Below are 17606 nucleotides of genomic sequence, written 5' to 3' on the forward strand. Positions count from 1 at the left end.
CCTTCTTCAAATTACAGCAATTCCATTCAAATGATCAAACATCTTCTGGAACAGCTGAGTTTTACGGCAGGTTCATCCATTTCACTATAACTGAACACATTTGATCAAAAATCCTGTAACAGTATTTGTGGTGTGCCTCCTGCAACAGGATGCTCTTAAAATATTTTTTTTTATAATGAAGACACAAAGGAAAGTATTTTACAGGCCTCTGGCAACACATTTTTTTTCTTTATTCTGAGTAAGATGTGTCAACATCCAGCATGACAAAAATTGTACAAAGTTCACAATTTATAAATGAAATATCACAGCAACTTGTGATCTCACACATTTATAGCAAAATTAAAATGTCAACAAATCCATGCTGTGTAGTACAAAAATAAATCAAACTTCAGTTCCACAGAGAGAGCACAATAGTTTATACAAAATCCTGTCTTTGTTAATGGCGACTGAACTCAACCTCAAAATGAACCGGCTTGAAGAAAGTAATAAACTCTAAAGAATTCACAATAATTTATATGAAAATTCAGCATTCTAAATAAGTGACAAACCTCTTGTGTGTCCCTATAGATAGTCACAGATAACTCTTTTCAGATTTATTATTTATGCACCAACGTCTGATGAGCAGCTGGTTTGTGCTTTAAAGTCCCTTTGTCCATTTTTCACCGTTAATGAGAATTAATTCAAAAACTGGTACTAGCTATAACTCTACTGAAGCATTACTATATTGGCAAAAGCTGCAGACACGATGCTGTGGAGAAAAAGGCGTATGCAGTCATGGATGATGGGTAGTAGAGTCCTGAGCGAGGACCCATAAATTACAAAAGGTGAACCACGAGCACCTTTTTGCATTAGCTCTCGAAAAGGCAAATTCTGAACATGATCGCTAACAACTACGGTGACGGAATGGAGGGCTGCCTACTTTTAGTCTGTGAAGGTCTCCAAGCTTTCACCTCCTCTGCTTTTTTTGTTTTTCTTTTTCAAACCTTGAACTGATTGACTATTTAATTCTTTGTACAGTGATTAGATATAAAGTGCTGCTGAGGGGAGAATAACTTCATCTTCCTAAAACGTAGCAAAAAAATGAAAGAATTTTAATGTTTTTACAATTGATAACAGCCTAAAATATAACTGCTAAGGTTATAATCCATTTGTCAGATTTCAGAGTCCCTGTTCCTTCTCTCTTTTTGCTCTCAGTGGGAGGAAATCCACACCTGCAGTGGCTCCAAGCGGTTGGTTGCTCCAATCGTGTGCCGAAGAGGTCACCTGGAAAAATTGCACGCCGCCATATGTAAGGATAATATTTTCAAGGAGAAGTGCAAATAGTCTTACTGGCACATAAGTGGGGACAGTGACCCTGTAAGTCCCGCTCTCTATAAATACTCTCTACAAAACCTTTTCTCCTCCGGCTCTCGGGTAACTGCGTTTAGCTTCTGTAAGAACATCAAAACATGGAAACGAAGGTGTCCCTGTGCAAAGTCGTACAGAAAAAAAGAAAACAAAAATTCAACTCATATACTTTTTGCTCCTAAAACTCAATGTCCAGGTTCCCTCCTCTTTTTTAAAAAGACATTTTGTATTAAAAGATTTGTATAAAAATCAATATTTTACATAGGCTATATTAAAAAGATTCATGTTACCCCGCTATGCTTATAAACAAGAGATTGCATATACCCAACCTTTTTTTTTTCTTTTTCAGATTGCATCGCATATACCTCTTTTTAAACAAATGATTTTGTTTTTTTTCTAATATTGCTGAGACATTTCATGATCCTAGCAACATACCACTGATCAGATCTGATTCTTAAAAAAGGCTAAAATCTTGCCTCTAAAGGTCATTGTCTTTACACATCTTTTCTACCTCAAACTAATTTAGGAATGAGCATGAGAACATGCAAATTGGCTCTGCTAGATACAGTAATGAGGGGGGAGGGAATTTCCACCATCGGGTTTCCGTGTAATGATGTTTACAATATAACTTCATACATTCATACAGACATCAGGTAATTCTCTTTCCCAGAATTCATTTACAGCACCAATTAAAAATGGCCCCACCTACAGTGACACATCTTTACTCTTCGTCATAACAAAGCACAAATGATTCTCAAGCATCGTTTAGAAAATAAAGCAATTCGCAAACCAGTTCTTGCTATTTGACAGTCTACACGCAGGAAGAAGAAGATAAAGAAGGACGGGGGGAATCATCTCAGTTCAATAAGTCCAGAATCATCCACTGAAAATAAAAGGCTTCTTCCTTGCTTGTAGTTTTTTCTTGTTCCTGGTCGTTACTTTTTTGTTTTCGTCTGAAATGCTTTGTTTTCTCGAGCAATAAAAAGAACCTCTGTTTTCATTAGCTTACTGTTCAGAAATATACACTAAAAATGTGCATACATGAGCAGCTAGAAACATTACATGACACTATGTCAGCTCATATGAAAACGTACAAAATGTAAATGTCTTCAAAAACTATTTTGCAATTTACTCCTTTATGCTCTTCCTCAAAAGCAAGACTCAAAAACAAAAAAAAAGAGAAAAAAAAAATTATCTTGAGGTCTTTTTAAGCATAATACCTCTCTTTTTTTTCTCCAAAAACAGAATTCAGAATATATATAACACTATATCAAATTACTGCACTGAACCGAGGAGGTCAAACCGTCACTGCCTATGTCTCTTTCTGTTGCGGAGAACCAACGTGTTCCTTTGCCAAGATGTTACACTTGAATTCCTTGAACTGCTTGCTTGATGTTTTCGAGCAAAGCTTTATTTTCCGCACTCTGGTACTGATCTTGGTTTGTGTAGATATCCGTAAGAGTGGTGACATAGGCGTCAAAGTTCTGCTCACTTAATGACTCCTGCACGACCAAACACAAAGAATGATTAGTGATGGTAAAGGTTTCGTCAGATTCTTAAAAACACCCTTTTTGCAGTTCCAGGGTTTTACAAACCAGAACATAAAATAAATATTGTATATTTACCAGGCTCTACATTTAGTTAGATGCAGCTTTTAGTTAGATTTCATAGTTTTATTATTTAATAAAGACAGTCTAAAGTGAAAACCCCCATTCTTCAACACAACCATAAAGGCAGTGTTTTTCCAACATCACCCCAACAGCAATGACCTCACAGTTGTTGCTGCTTATTGATTTGGAACGAATCCTGTCTCCACTTCTATCATAGAATGATAAACTGAAGTCCATCATTCTACGGTGTGCAAGACGAGATCTCAGAAAGACCCCAAGTGGAGATTCGAACCCAGAGCCAACTTGTTGCAAGGCGACCAACTGGGCCGTGCAACCACAAGAAGAGAATGGTTTTCATTTACAATCGGAAATCTGAAAAGTGTGGCCTGCACTAGCAGTTAGTTGACAGTTAAACATTAAGATCCTACAAAAATATTCAAAAGTTTGTGGCTCTAACATGACACAATGTGAAAATGCTCATGGAACTATGAATACATTTTTATGCGTTCTTGGTTTTTCTGTTGACGAAAAAGACGCAAAGTAGAACATTCAATTTCACAACAGATACAAGCTTCTTTACATGAGAGACTTACTTGCTGGTGCATCTGTAAGCAGCTGTTATTCCTCAGAGGAAGCTCTTTTTCTGTCAGAGGTTTCTGCAGGAAGTCAAGAAAGAGAGATTTCTTTAAGCAGGACAAGTTCAAACAAGATGCTATTCCTAAAATCAAACACTAGATGGCAGTATCTATTAACCAGCCAAATTCTATAGAGCTAAAAAAAAAAATGCAACTTGAACATAGACAAAAAGCCTTGCGAGGAATCAGGACAAAGCCTTATTGTGATTTAAGGGAGATTATTATTTTTTTTTACTTCTTTCATATACACACCTCGAGAGATCTAAAAGCAACATAAAATAAGAAAAATGGCCTGCACATTTCAAACGATGTTTGAATCTGTACTTTGTCAGTGATAGATTTATTACGCAAGAGATGATCATAAAAAGAGTGTAAGGGACAAAGCGGGATGAAATTGTCTGTGATTGCTTTAAAAACTCTGCAACAAAATGAGCAACAGAAATCGAACGAAAGAGACCAGAACAAGGCGTCAAAGGAGATAGAAAGGTTTATCTCTTTCAAAAACATCTTGAGCGTGAAATAAAATCACTGCAAAGGCAGATTCTAAGAATTCAACCACTATAATAACAGTCCTTTAATCACAGCTCCCCTGTAAACGTAAACAAAACCTCAACATATTGTTTTGTTTATGCTGAATTTCAGTTCTCACAGTTGCTGCAACTCATTTCACAACTCCCCCTCAGCCTTTGGAAAGACAAGCGATGCTCCACACTTTAGAGTAAGCATGCACAGAAAGCCGTGGGAAAATCTACCACAGAGAAACAGAGTTCACTATGTTCTGTGACTTTCTGGCTCGCCCGTTTCCTGGTGGCCCTTACCATATGAGGGAGCTGGACATTAGCTAAACTGTTAATCAGTGAGTGGCTGAGGTTGGCCAGCTCATGCAGCAGAGATTCATTTTGCTGTTCAATCACCTTGTTATCCTCCTCTATGCACTTCAAGTTGGTCTCCATTGTTGTGATCTGCAGAGAGTAGGGTGGGGTCACAGTGTGTTTACATGTTTCCACCGGCCGATTCAAAAAACGACTTCAATGTGGAAGATGGAGGTGGGTGTATGACTCACCTGTGTTCTGAGTTTGATCATGTCAGCCTCCACTTGTGAATTCGATTCACTTAAATCTTTGATTTCATCGTCCATTTGCTTGATCTCTTCGTCATGATCCAGCCCTGGAGACGATAACCAGCATTAGTCCCAACCTCATTGTCAGATTTTAAAATCTTTAGAAATGACAAATGTGGTTAAGTTTTTTGGGGAGATGTTTATTACAAGTGTGTAACACAACTGGATGACAAAATTATAGCTTCTCTCAAATCTGTACAATTTCTTTCAACCTGTTCCACCAGATTAAATCCATTCAAATTATTACCTGAGTGGTCGTTCATTTGCACCCTACACACACCACTCTGATTGGTTTATTATCTGTAACTGGAACACCGCTCTGCAAACCCTTCCATATTCTTTGTTCCTGATTGGCTGCATTGTGAGGCGCAGCTTACCGTTGCTGGCACGTTGGTGCTTTATTGTTAGCATTTCCACTCCTGAGAGCCTGGCTTTCCTCATGGCGGAGGTGGCGCGTGGACAACCCGACAGACTGCAGGCAGCAACCAGAAGCAAATGTTTCATATGTTGTTCCACATCAAAATACACTGTACATTTTTAATATAGACTGCCTATATTGTACTTTACATGAATTTGAAGAGAGATTCTTTATTGGCGCTTGGAAAATCAGCAACTTTTTAAATAGAAAAAGTTCTGAGAGTAAAAAGAAAATGTTTGCTGTATATACTTCTATTTTTTCCTCTTCACCTGTATTGTTTCTTAATTGGTTATAAGTAGAGTGAAAATTTTCAATACTGTAATTTTGATGATTATGTTTGCAATGAATGAAAAAAAAAACTCTGCATCTGGAAAATTACCTAAAAGCAAGAAATGTTTGATCACATCTTATGCTTGACATTGAAGTTATTATTTTTTATTTTATTTACTTTTTTATTTATTTATTTTTTTAAGGTTTTAGTGGCTCTTGAGGCCTTTATTTGATGATGACTTGACCAGAAAGAGGGCAATCCACATGCGGCAAAGGTCGCTAGGCCGGGAATTGAACCTGCGACAGCTCCGTCAAGGACTAAGGTCTCCATATGTGGGTTGTGCTTAACCCCTGCGTCACCACAGCACCCCCAAAAAAATTACAACTATTATACTTTGTTTCATGCAGTTGAAAAAATAAAACCAGAATTTAAATATACCAGATAAAAAGATACAAATTTTCTTGTTTTAGGTCAGTCAGGATTACCTAAGCTATTTGTTTGCTAAATGCACAATTATAGAGAAAATAAGAATTAATTATCAATTTATAAAAAAATAGATTAAATAAATTCAGCACTACGTTGGTCCGAAAGCTGAAATATCATGAAGAATTGGTCATAAATGGATTCATTTAAAAACAAAACAAATATTTGAATTTACAGAACAAAACTATAAAAATTGTTTTATTAAATCTAACAAAGCTCACACAGCTGTACTTGATTTACAGCTGTGTAAATGACTTGCCTCCTATGTGTCAGGAAGCTGCCACTGACATGTCCTGAGCCGTCGCAGCCTGGTGTCGGGCAGGACATGCCCTCTGTTTTTCCAGACTTCCATGTGAACTGGATTCCGTTCAGGTAGCCGTCTTTTTGTCTCTTGGCTGCGATGGGACAACCTGAAGCACTTCTGTGGGATGCGTATTTCCCTGTCACGTGTCCCTGACCGTCACAACCTGGGACCGGACACCTGAGAGGGGATGGAGTGAGACTCAGAAATATTTCCTTTATCATCTAAAAGGTTGGCTGTTTGAAAAGTAGAGCGTGACATTTTGTACCACAAATCTTGATTTATATCTTTTCGCCAGCTTTCACCAAAACATATTTTTATGCTTTCATTCCTACAAAACCTTAAAAATATTTCACAAATAATTTGTTTTCAGTGACAGTCTGTTTTAGATTGTTGTTAAATTTCCAGATGCCTATCTTTATATGAAAACTGCATCCAAAGAGGGTTCGCTATGACAAACTGAATCCAACAGAATGACAAGCTTACGAATGAACAGTGTGTTGTTTGTGCTCTGCGCCACCAGAGAAATCAATGCAGCTCCAGGGATGAGGCCACAGAAGCCCATTGTGGGATTTAGGCAGAGTCAATCAATCTCTCTCTGCCTCCATCTTCACTTCTGCTTGCCTGTCTCTTTACCTACATGAGGGTCTGCAGGAGTTCGCCAGAGACCACAGAACCACCTCTCAGTAAACTCCTACACCTTGCACTTCTGAAGTTCCTCCTACTTCTCGATAAAACTTCATACTCTTAGTACATTTGTCTTGTCAGAACTAATACTGATTTATTCCTGCTTACGGGGATGTGTGCGGTCGAAAGGGAGGATAAGCATGGGCTGCACAAGATTTGGTGGGACTGATTAGGAATCACACGGAATCTGTTTTAAAGCAGGAAATGAAAAGTCATATGTCACAGGCAGCGGAGGGTGAGCAGCATCGGTGGCAGGAGGAAGTTCCAGCCTCAGGGTTTAGCGGTCGGACAAAAGACTTATGATCTGTGCCTGCACTATACCTGATGGGCTCCTGGTCCTCCTTATTCTCTTTACTGTGGATGATCTTTATCCCACTCTTTCTGGCCCGCGGACACCCTGAAAGACTGCAGACAAATGACAGCGTTACAAAGCTGAAATGGTCAGGCAGAGAGAAGGGTTTGTCGAGATGTATCTGCAGACTGAGAGCTGTACCTCCTGTGGGAAGCGTAGTTACCAGTGATATGTCCCGAACCATCACACCCTGGTGTCGGACACCTGGGGCACAAAACATATAGAGGGCTCAGGGCCTAACACGGATCTGCAGTGTCTTAATGATGCTTATTAAAAGAAACAAAAAAAAAAAAAAACTGTCAGGCCCATTTTTTAAAACCCCTGACAAACTTGCACTTAGAGTAATTTTTACATAACATTGTCACGTTTCTTTTTACTAGTTGTAATATTAATGTTTTGGAATGGCCCTACCAGAGTCCCATCTTGCATTTGATAAAGAATCTATTGGTGTAGCTACAGATTAGAATAATGGAAAGAAGGTCACTCTAAGTTGTGGAACTCATTGCAAAAGATAAACCAAAATAAATCGAAAAACAAAATAAATAAATAAACTACAAAAAGTTAGTCGACAATGTGCACATAGTATAATTCCTGGTATTCCCAGCATTGATGACTTTCCAACTATTGGGAATGGCACACACACTGTTTTTTCTCTAAATGTAAATTGAAACAGACCATTTTTTAAATTAGTGCCTCTGTCTACATATTTCCATTGTATTAATATGTCCCATTTTATAAATGTCTTGGTTAAAAATGAATATGATTTAAAATCTAAATCAGCCCTATTAAGAATAATTTTATCCAACATTCATTGTTAAGATATGAAAAATTTCTTAAAATAGTCTTTTTATTGCAGTATAACCATATATTAAAAATGTCCAACCTTCAAGTTGAGTACATCTGTAGTTGGGGAAATAATCACATGATCGAGTACATAATATTATGTACCTGATATCACATGTTCTACATTGTACAAACAAACATAAAGACATTGCCAGTAGTATAGTAATTAGTTTTCCAATACAACAACAAAGATCACTCAGGCCTGTGAGCCAAACTCCAAAATTGACTCTTGAAATTTTATTTCACTGCACATAAGAAAAACTTCTGAGTGTTTATTTATACTACAAATTCCCATAACAGGGTTTCCTAAGTAGTCTGGAAAAGTGTGCAATTTAAATGAGTATTTTCATTAATAAGTTCTGGAAATAGAAAATCAATCAATCAGTCAATCAATCCAAGAGAAGAAGTCAAAGAAAACACACAAATATCAATTAGTCATCTAAAACCTTACTTGAGTTCTTGTGCATTGTTGGCTAGCATGCTTCGAATGCTTTTATCAGCCAAAGGACAACCTGAGAGACTGGAAAATACAGCAGCAGAATACCAGATTACTCTAAATGAACGACTATGATTGAAAGACACGGCGGCCACTCTGACAAACACATGCATGAGTAAAATATCAACCAGGAAATGTAAGGAAGCCATGATGCAAGTGCAACAGGTTGATTAAGAGAAAACAAAAAGAGAAATGTTAACCCTCTGAATATCTCAAAGTAAACAAATTATTGAAGCTGTTTTTAAAATAAAATTACAATGTTTAACACATAAGAACTTTTTTGGGAATTAAGAGGTTGTACAAGTCTCAGGATCCATGCAGACTCATCACACCCTGCAACACTCAGCAGTTCTGCTCAAACCTTTTGAATGGTTAATGCACAGTCTGCACTGGACTGTGAGAAGGTGCCTGGAGGACTAAATAACATCAGCTTAGAAGGCTTTAAACGTGGCCCACTGAGGAAAAACTTAATCCAGGGCTTTACCCCAAAATAAGCATCTGCTCAATATTTAATTAGTTTTTTTTTCATGTCTTGCTTTTGCACCTCGATATTCAAAGGGCTAACGGAAAACAGTGAAACCCTGCCTACAGACGGTTGACAGCATCGTCGAGGTAAGCTGAAAACAATAAAGAAAAATAGACTTAGAATCCACAAGGAGAAAAGGAAGTCACACCTTCGATGTGAGGTGAAATTGCTCGTCAAGTGACCACTTCCATCACACCCCGGTGTGGGACATCTGCCACCGGAAAAATAGATACATTTTTTTAAATCCAAGGGGAAGGAAAAGAAAATGTGAAAATCACAGGAAGAAAGGGGGATTTTTATTTTTATGGTTTTCATTGTTTCCAGTTTAGCTTCACTGTCTGTGATTAACCTAGTGCTCCCTGAGATAGGCTAGTCTTGATGTGGAATGATACTGACAGCTTGAAATGTTTCACACAGATAGCCATTAAATAAAAGTCAAATAGCAAGCCAGCAGCACAATGTGGGCAGGAAGACAGCAGAAACAGCGGATCACTGAGGTTAACTGAACAGAATGAAGGAAGAAACTACAGGTGCATGTCAATAAATTGGAATATCGTAGAAATGTTAATTTATTTCTGTAATTCAATAATAATAAAATAAATTTCTACACTGTTGGATCTGATGTCTCTCATCGTGTTCAATTGCTCACAGATTGACTTTGCACAGTAACACCATGATTACTTTAGCAGTGTGGGCAGATGCCAAGACCTGCTGGAAAACAAAATCAGCATCACCATGAAGTTCATCACAAGAGAAATGCATGGCGTGCTCAAATATTTTGTATTAGATGGTTGTACAGACCATCTGTCTTCCAAATCATCAGTTACTGTAGAGGCTTCACACTGGACCATGACTTGGATTCTGTGCCTCTCCACTCTCCCTCCAGACTCTCAGATCTTGATTTCCAAATCAAATAAGAAAACAATTTCAATCTCAAAAAAGGACATTGGTTGAGCCACTGAGTCATTCCCTATAACCCAGTTAAGATGCTTCTGACATTGTTTCTGGTTTCGGAGAGGCATTATATGACAAAGTATCAGTTCAGCTGCTTTTGTATATTTTCTGCCACACATTTCTTTCCACTTAAATCTCCATTAATATGCTTGGATACAGCACTTTCTGAACAGCCAGCTACTTCAGTGCCACTGACCTCTAATGATTCTACTTGTGGAGATTATAGGCCATTACATTTTCATTACTTGTAATCCATGATCATCAACAAAAATACAAAAATAAAAGCCTGAAATCTTTTACTCATCAGGTAGTGAATATATTCAACATACAGGCTTCACTTTCCAAGTAAATTACAGGAAGAAATTTTCTTCCAGATAATATTCTGATTTATTGAGATGCACCAGTAAGTGAAGTGGAAAAAACAGCAGAGCATGAGTGGAACGAAGCAAGTGGGGGTCAGGCGGGAAAAGGACAGGACTCCTTACGTTATCAGGTCCTTCTTGCTCTCCTTGCACTGGACGTACTTGGGCTTGGGGCTTGGCATGTTAACGTCTGTGGTGTAGGATCGATCCTCCAGCAGGTCGTGGAAGGGATCCAAATCATCAGGCTGAAGAGAGGAGAAACACACAAAGTGTTTTCACTAATGTTCACCACATAACCTGTGTTTCTCTGGTTGTATGTACTCAACAATCTGAAAATGAAAGCTCTTTTTCTGCAGTGAATCCTTTTGTCACCTTTCTCACCTCTTTGTCTACTTTCCACTCCCACATGTATCATATGCACTTTTAGGCTATGGAGTTTTGTCAGTTTTGATGCAAATTGGTGAGCCAGTGTGACTATTGAGCTAGTCTGACAGTGAAGTGAAATGGAACAGTAGAGAGGAAATAATGCAGAACAAATGGTGTGAGCAGCCTCACTTGTGTGTAGGTATGTAGAATTCTGGGAGTCGCCTCTTGTAATGAATCAACCTGCCACTAGATGGCACTGTGGTGTGGGACCAGACCACTGTTTGGATTTGCAATTTGGGGCTATGCTTTTGTCTGCAGTACATGCAACCAGGGCACGATGCAAGTTGATGCATTTTTTACCTTTTTTACCTTTCTCTCATATTTTACAGTTTGGGTACAGTAATGGTCATGAAGACAGAAGTGCTCAGCTGAACCAGTGTCTCCTGGTTTAATGGCACAGAAATTAGATTGATGCATGCATGCAGACATAGGACACAACGCAAAGAAGTAGGCTACAAGAATGGGACTTACAAACTCACTCTGACACCCTCCCAAAGAGACAAGGGTTCAGCAGACACGCTCTTATGAATATTCACACACAGGAAAGCAGGCGTGTGCACTTGCAAACGCACGCGCATCAGCGCTCCGACAGGCGCACCCAGCAGTGGTGCATTGATTTCCAGCGGTTCTTTGATGAGATGAGCTATTCCGACTCCCTCCCAAGGTGCTACTTTGCATAATTCATTTTGGAGAGGAGAGAAATGTAAAAACAGAAAGCCAGCATGCAGGGAGCATGGAACAAACAGAGCAGATGACTCTGGTGCATGGGGATGTTGACATCAGTTAACAGATCCATTAGGTTTATCTATATTTTAAAAATAAAAGCCTTTTTATGACTTTCCACTGATTCTGCAGCAAAGAGTGACTCAGACCAGAAGGTAAGAGACCAAGAAAACAATGCAAATGTTTGACTTGGAGACTGTGTTTAGTCAATGGCTGCAGGGAGATAACCAGACAGTATATTCTCTCAGTCTTGGGAACGGCAACTGCTGCTATATAATTATCATCAGTGACAAAACTGCTTGCTGTTTGTGCTCCATTCTATTCTACCCTCCGCTGCTTGTTATCATTTCTGTCTCCTCACTCAGTCACAAAGATTTCTGAGAAGACAAGTTGTCTCTGCTGGAGCATCATCATGAGCCAAACAGGAAGAGAGTCTACAAAACCGAACATACACAATCATTAGCAAAATTATTATGAATTTCTTTATGTTTCACTTCCAATTAGCAACAAAATTCTACTAAATCTTTAAAAAGATCTTGATCAGTTGTTCTCTCTGCTTTCTGGAGCTCTGTCTTATTTTTACATCGGCAACTATTTAATTCATTCTCTACCCAGAACTCAAGTTTCTTATGAGTGTTTATTTCTGTGTTATTTTGGCTAGATCTGTCTTGTTCCTGTTTTCCTTTCGTTCATTTCTTCTTATTGTTTCTAGTTATTGTTTTCTTATAACTATTCTATGTATCCTTAGTCTGGTTATTCTTTAGTGTCATTTCCTGATCCTCTGTGCACTCTCTCTCATCCCCTGTGCAACTTTCTCTCTCCGTCTGCTCAGTCTGCTTCCTCCACTTGCACCTGTAATCAATTAGCTCATCAGCCATGGTCTTTTGTTCAGCATTCAACCTCCTTAGAATTGAGGCTTTTCATTTTCAGTCACTACTTCCCTGATCCCATTACTTCCTTGCTACAATCCCATGTTCTTCTTGTGCTGCTTTTCCGATTTCCTTATAATTCCTAAGTATTTTTTAGTTCTTGCTTCTGGACCTGGTTTTCCACATAAACTCATGTGTATTTGTTTCACATGAGTACAGCATTTTTATTGAAGGGACTATTTTATTCATTAAATATTCAAACTAATTCGCCGCCTCTGTCTCTGCTTTTGGGTCCAACATCAACCAACTTTATTAATGCACTTTACTATCCAGTTATTAAATGGGAAATTCCAAAAAATACTCAAAACATCAATTGAACAGAACTTTTCACATTTTTATGTTTTGTTTTCTTTTTGCCCTAGATGATTAAGTACACACTAATAGAATGCTATGTTTTTACATTTTAGCCAATAAACTGTTTTTTTTTTATCTTAAAAAGGAATTGAATTGTTTGCAACTTTTAATGTATTTCTAATGCATAAAGTGACTTAAGTCATTAGATTAAAAATGAGAAAATGTGACTATGTGAGCTTTATCAGAATGATATATTTGTTAACTAAAAATAACATAAAAATATTTTTATGCGATAGCTCTTTAGAAATCAGCATTTTGGTAAAGAATTATTCTTTACCAAATATTCAGAGTTCGGTGGCTTGATAAATAACTAGATCACTGTGAAAACAATCAGCAACAAACCGTGAACTAAACGTAAGAGGAGAATACAGTCTTGAAAGAACAAAGACTACAGTATTTTACAGTATTATATATATCTATATATCTATCTATATATATATATAGATATATCTATAGATATATCTATATATCTATATATATATAGATATATAGATATATCTATAGATATATATATCTATCTATCTATCTATATCTATATATATATATATATATATATCTATATATATATATATATATATATATATATATATATAGATAGATATATATATAGATATATATAGATATATAGATATATATAGATATAGATATATATAGATATATATATATTCGCATTAGTGGGCTCACAAGCCTATAGTTAAGCAAATTTTCCAGAGCCACCCCTGAACATTTTCTCTGTTTACCTCTTTCTCATCCTCGTCTATGTGTTTGATCTTGGTGTAGTCTACAGGAAGGTCCCAGCAGTCTGCAGCATCACCCATGCCATAACAGCGGGAGCCCAGCAGGGCCGCTTGCCTCTGGGGGGACATGGGCTCTAGTGGGGTGAGTACCGAGTCCCCTGCTCCGCCGCCGCACAGACTCTTGCTCATACTCAGGTCCAACGTACCATTCTCATCAACATCTAGACTGGGGCTCTGGAAAGCATGCGTAGGTGTGGAGGGTGGGGGGTTATTTGTTTACATATGCAGGTGAAGTGAGGAGAAGTGGAAGCAGGTTGGATGATTGTGGAGAAGGAGATGATGATGCATAGAACATAAAGAAGCAGAGATGAAGAGGAGATAAAAGACAGAGAGAGGTTCTGATTAATTTACAATCAAACATATTCATTTATAGATGGGCAAAGAAGTGCATAATTTTTCCTATGAAAATACATGAAAAGTTTTAAAGTCTTCTGAATATTAACTTATTATGAGAATAAAGTGGTTTAAGCACACTTGGAACTTAAATTCCTAATCTTTTTTTTGACAAGACTTTGTTAAAAAAATAAAAAATAAAACGACTACAGACTCTTGTGGTGTTGAGTAACATTGTTTGCTCCTAAGAAGGTCAACAGAAAAGGAGGTTCATCAGTTCTCAAGGACAACTGCATCCCTGTGTGAAGCCCTCTTCTATGCCTCTCTCTGTCTTTCTCTTTCATTCCACACCTCCATGGTCTGCGCTTTGCAGTCTGAACTGTGTGTGTTCGTGTGTTACGCATGTGTGAACCTAATGTGAGCGGACATCACAAGGGGAGCAAGGGACAAAGGTTAGGGGTGGGGTTGTGAGCACTGATGAGCAAAAGCAGCAGCAACTCAAACTAGACTACTGCAAACCCAAAAATAGAGGTAGAACTGTGTTCTGGAACAAAGTGGGCCACGTCTACAAAAGCGAAGCGTTCACTTTCCCTGTCCACAGTTAAATTTCTATTCTAAGCTGCACACGTTTGTTTTATTTTAAATAAACACTTTAGTTTAGTCCCCTCTATAATGAGTATATAATCTTTTTTAGGTAATGGAGCAACAAATAATTTATTGAATTAACTAGCGACAGCGGTTATAAACGAAAGCCTCATGTCGCAATAATTTTAACAAAGGTTGAACTCTCATAAGAGATTCCATTTTAGTCTGGTTAATTAGTAGCCATTCCCTCATTATTTTCCTTTGATCAAATAATGATCAAGAAAAGCTCCTAGCTTCCTTCCATCGTGAAAATTTGTACAAACATTGTCCAAACTTAGATTTGGAAAAAAGATATTGACTCCTCAAAACTACTCCATACAATCGCACCTAAAGAAAAAAGCCGTCTCTTTCATTAGGATGTTCGTGAATGCATCCCTGGATGTTACTGTGCCTTCTTTGCCTCTGACTCCTTCTGCTTATCTCCTCTCTCCTCCTTGTTTTCTCCAGCCCCATTTCTCCAGTTTTGTGAAGAGGAAAGCCCGTTATAATTCTACCATAGTACCCAATGGTGGACTCTCCTGGTGTCCAAAGCTAAACTCTGTGATGCACACTAACTCAAATACACAGGGTGATACATTTGCAACTGGACATGAATACTGCAATAAATGTGGTGCAAAATAAGGATGGAGATAACTGTTAAAATAGAAAACAGAGAAAACTTGCTGGATGCTGTTCAAGAACATTAAAAGGTGAGCGGAATAGATCAAGATGCTAAACACAGTACTACTTGATGTCAAATTGAACTTTCAACATTTTCGTGCAGGTCTGTAAAAATTAAGAGCGTCAAATTGGAAACTAATGACACTTAAACAGGAATACAAGAAAGATAAAAGCAGAGGACAAGCATAAAATGAAGGGGAAGGCAGGAAGGACATTTTGTTGAACAAAGGTCATATTCCTGCAGAGATCCTCACTGGGTGAGGCAGTTACCGATCTTGTTTTTATTAATGTGTGCAGTACATCAGCCTCTTCTTGTTAGCTGTTTTACTGAATATCGCTGTCACATTAACATGGCCCACCCCTTCATATCAAATTACCAAAGATAATGTGAGAGGACACTGCATCCCTCACTCTCATTACTAGTTGATTCTTTCTACTCTTGCCCTCTGGCAACCCTTGACCTTTGATGGTAAGACTTGGTCTAAAGGGGGTTTGGATGAGGTTTCCCACTAAAGCGAATTCAGTTTATTTTAATCTTTCAGATGTGATTGGTGTTGCAGTTTGACAGTGTGATCAAACACTGTGGTCTTTATGTTTCAACTGCTTGGTGAATTTTGTGTATTAATTTTCAGAAATTATGAAATGTTAATTTTTGTCTAAACAGGTTGATTAAAAAAAAAGCACTGAAGCATTTCTAACATCTACTTTATTTTTTTAACTGTTTAAAACTTTCCCTGGGCGTTAGATATGATATCTAAACCAGAAAGGAAGGATACAAAAACATATACTGGTAATTAGGTGTATTCATAAGTTAGAAAATAGCTATTAGGAAATAGGTTCTGACCTGAACTTGTCCATATCCATATACAGCAATAATTACCACTGCAAGAAACTACAACGGACAAAGACCCAAGATAACCTTGCTACTACATACAACACAGAAGGATTGTAAAGAAAATTTAAAAAAGCTGCTTTTGGAGAACTATAAAAACAAACAACAACAACAACAAAAACACATTCTAAAGTTCTAAAAACATCCAGAAATGTAAATGTGGAATGTGTCAAACCCTATTAGACAATTAATTGAATCTGTGTGTGAGATACATGAGAAGATCTGATTTTGGCTCTTGTGGCAGCAAGTATTTCAGAAGGGTTTGGTGTGAAAAAGGAGGGAATCTATCAACTCCTTTTTTGTGGTGAAGGATGTGATATGCTTTGACCCTGTTTCTCTCCTGGGAACCTTATTACAGTGTTAACATCATGGACTCTTTGGAATATCAACTTAAGCAAAAACCTGTTGAAAGACAATAAGCCTTTTAGCAGGATAAAGATTTGGAATATATCTCCAAAATGAAGAAATGATTCACCTGATGCTAAATCAACTGTATTCCATGGTCATCTCAGTCAGGAACAGTCAAAATTATTACTTTCTATACACTCTGACCATGTAAAATGTCATAGAGATATTCTGGTGATTGGAAGCTTTTTGGACATCTTTACCAGCTGTAAGTAGAACCATTAAAAACTAGTTTATACTGTGGCTGTTTGTTTAATTTACAGTGGACTCTGAGCAATCTGAACAGTATCAAGACTGGTGATGAAGTTGAGGATAATTACGATTCGTGACAAAAGTCACATATTTTCATAAAATAAATGAACAAAAAATATGGTGCGGCAAAGTTTCATATTGCAAACTGATGCTGAACAGTTTGCTTGATTACAATAACCAAAAATTTCAGCAAGCACAAGCAACTCTCACTTGACCGCTCCCACCTTTGATTTACTCTGAGCCAGAGTTTCTCAGGACCTGCTGCCCTGCATATTTTAGATGTTTCTTTACCTCAACACGTCTGATTCAAATGACGCTTCATTAACAAGCATCTGCTGAACTTCATGACCTGCTGAGGAGAAAATTCAGTCAGGCACGTTAAAGCAGAGAAGCAAGTCAGTGGGAAGGCCTGAACACGCTCATAGGGGTCGCCAGCAACAAAGGTTCCCGCGGAACAATCCTGCGCAAAATACAATACGTTTTAGACCGTCAGCGGCAAATCCAATGAAGTGATTGAGAGAAACAGGCGGATAGACTGGGTGTAGAAAAAAAATGAACGAGGTGAGAAAACGAGGTGAGAAAAAGGTGTGTGTGTAAGGCTTCATTCAGAGTCAGAAAAAGAACAGCGTGAGCCACGAGGTGAGGTGTTGAGATGAAAGAGCAGGAAGGAAAACAGAATCCTCTGAAGTTTCATATTCTGTCCTGAGAGTTTCCTGCTCATCTCGTCCCAAAGCAGGAGGAGGCGGCTGCGGGTGTACACAACGAAATGAGGGGAAACTAGAATG

General features: G+C 38.0%; 1 protein-coding gene across 10 annotated transcripts in view; it reads right to left on the reverse strand.

Moving 5' to 3' along the window:
• Positions 1–206: 206 nt before the first annotated feature.
• The window catches only part of myt1lb (myelin transcription factor 1-like, b), a 111825-nt gene continuing 94425 nt past the window's right edge, over positions 207–17606 (reverse strand). For 7 of the 10 annotated variants that reach the window (XM_055038319.1, XM_055038322.1, XM_055038325.1 and 4 more), the window contains 12 exons: positions 13578–13808; positions 10529–10650; positions 9238–9300; positions 8519–8587; positions 7366–7428; positions 7194–7277; positions 6144–6365; positions 5090–5184; positions 4656–4759; positions 4411–4554; positions 3551–3613; positions 207–2849 (listed from right to left, as the gene is read on the reverse strand). In XM_055038319.1, coding sequence (XP_054894294.1) covers positions 2709–2849; positions 3551–3613; positions 4411–4554; positions 4656–4759; positions 5090–5184; positions 6144–6365; positions 7194–7277; positions 7366–7428; positions 8519–8587; positions 9238–9300; positions 10529–10650; positions 13578–13808 — 1401 coding nt within the window. In that variant the 3' untranslated portion in view covers positions 207–2708. The remainder of the gene's footprint in view (positions 2850–3550; positions 3614–4410; positions 4555–4655; positions 4760–5089; positions 5185–6143; positions 6366–7193; positions 7278–7365; positions 7429–8518; positions 8588–9237; positions 9301–10528; positions 10651–13577; positions 13809–17606) is intronic. The other 3 variants (XM_055038328.1, XM_055038329.1, XM_055038324.1) reach the window with 3 other exon arrangements.

This window comes from Poeciliopsis prolifica, unplaced genomic scaffold (genome assembly GCF_027474105.1).
Source record: "Poeciliopsis prolifica strain line A6 unplaced genomic scaffold, Auburn_PproV2 SCAFFOLD013, whole genome shotgun sequence".
In the NCBI taxonomy this organism is placed as follows: Eukaryota; Metazoa; Chordata; class Actinopteri; order Cyprinodontiformes; family Poeciliidae; genus Poeciliopsis; species Poeciliopsis prolifica.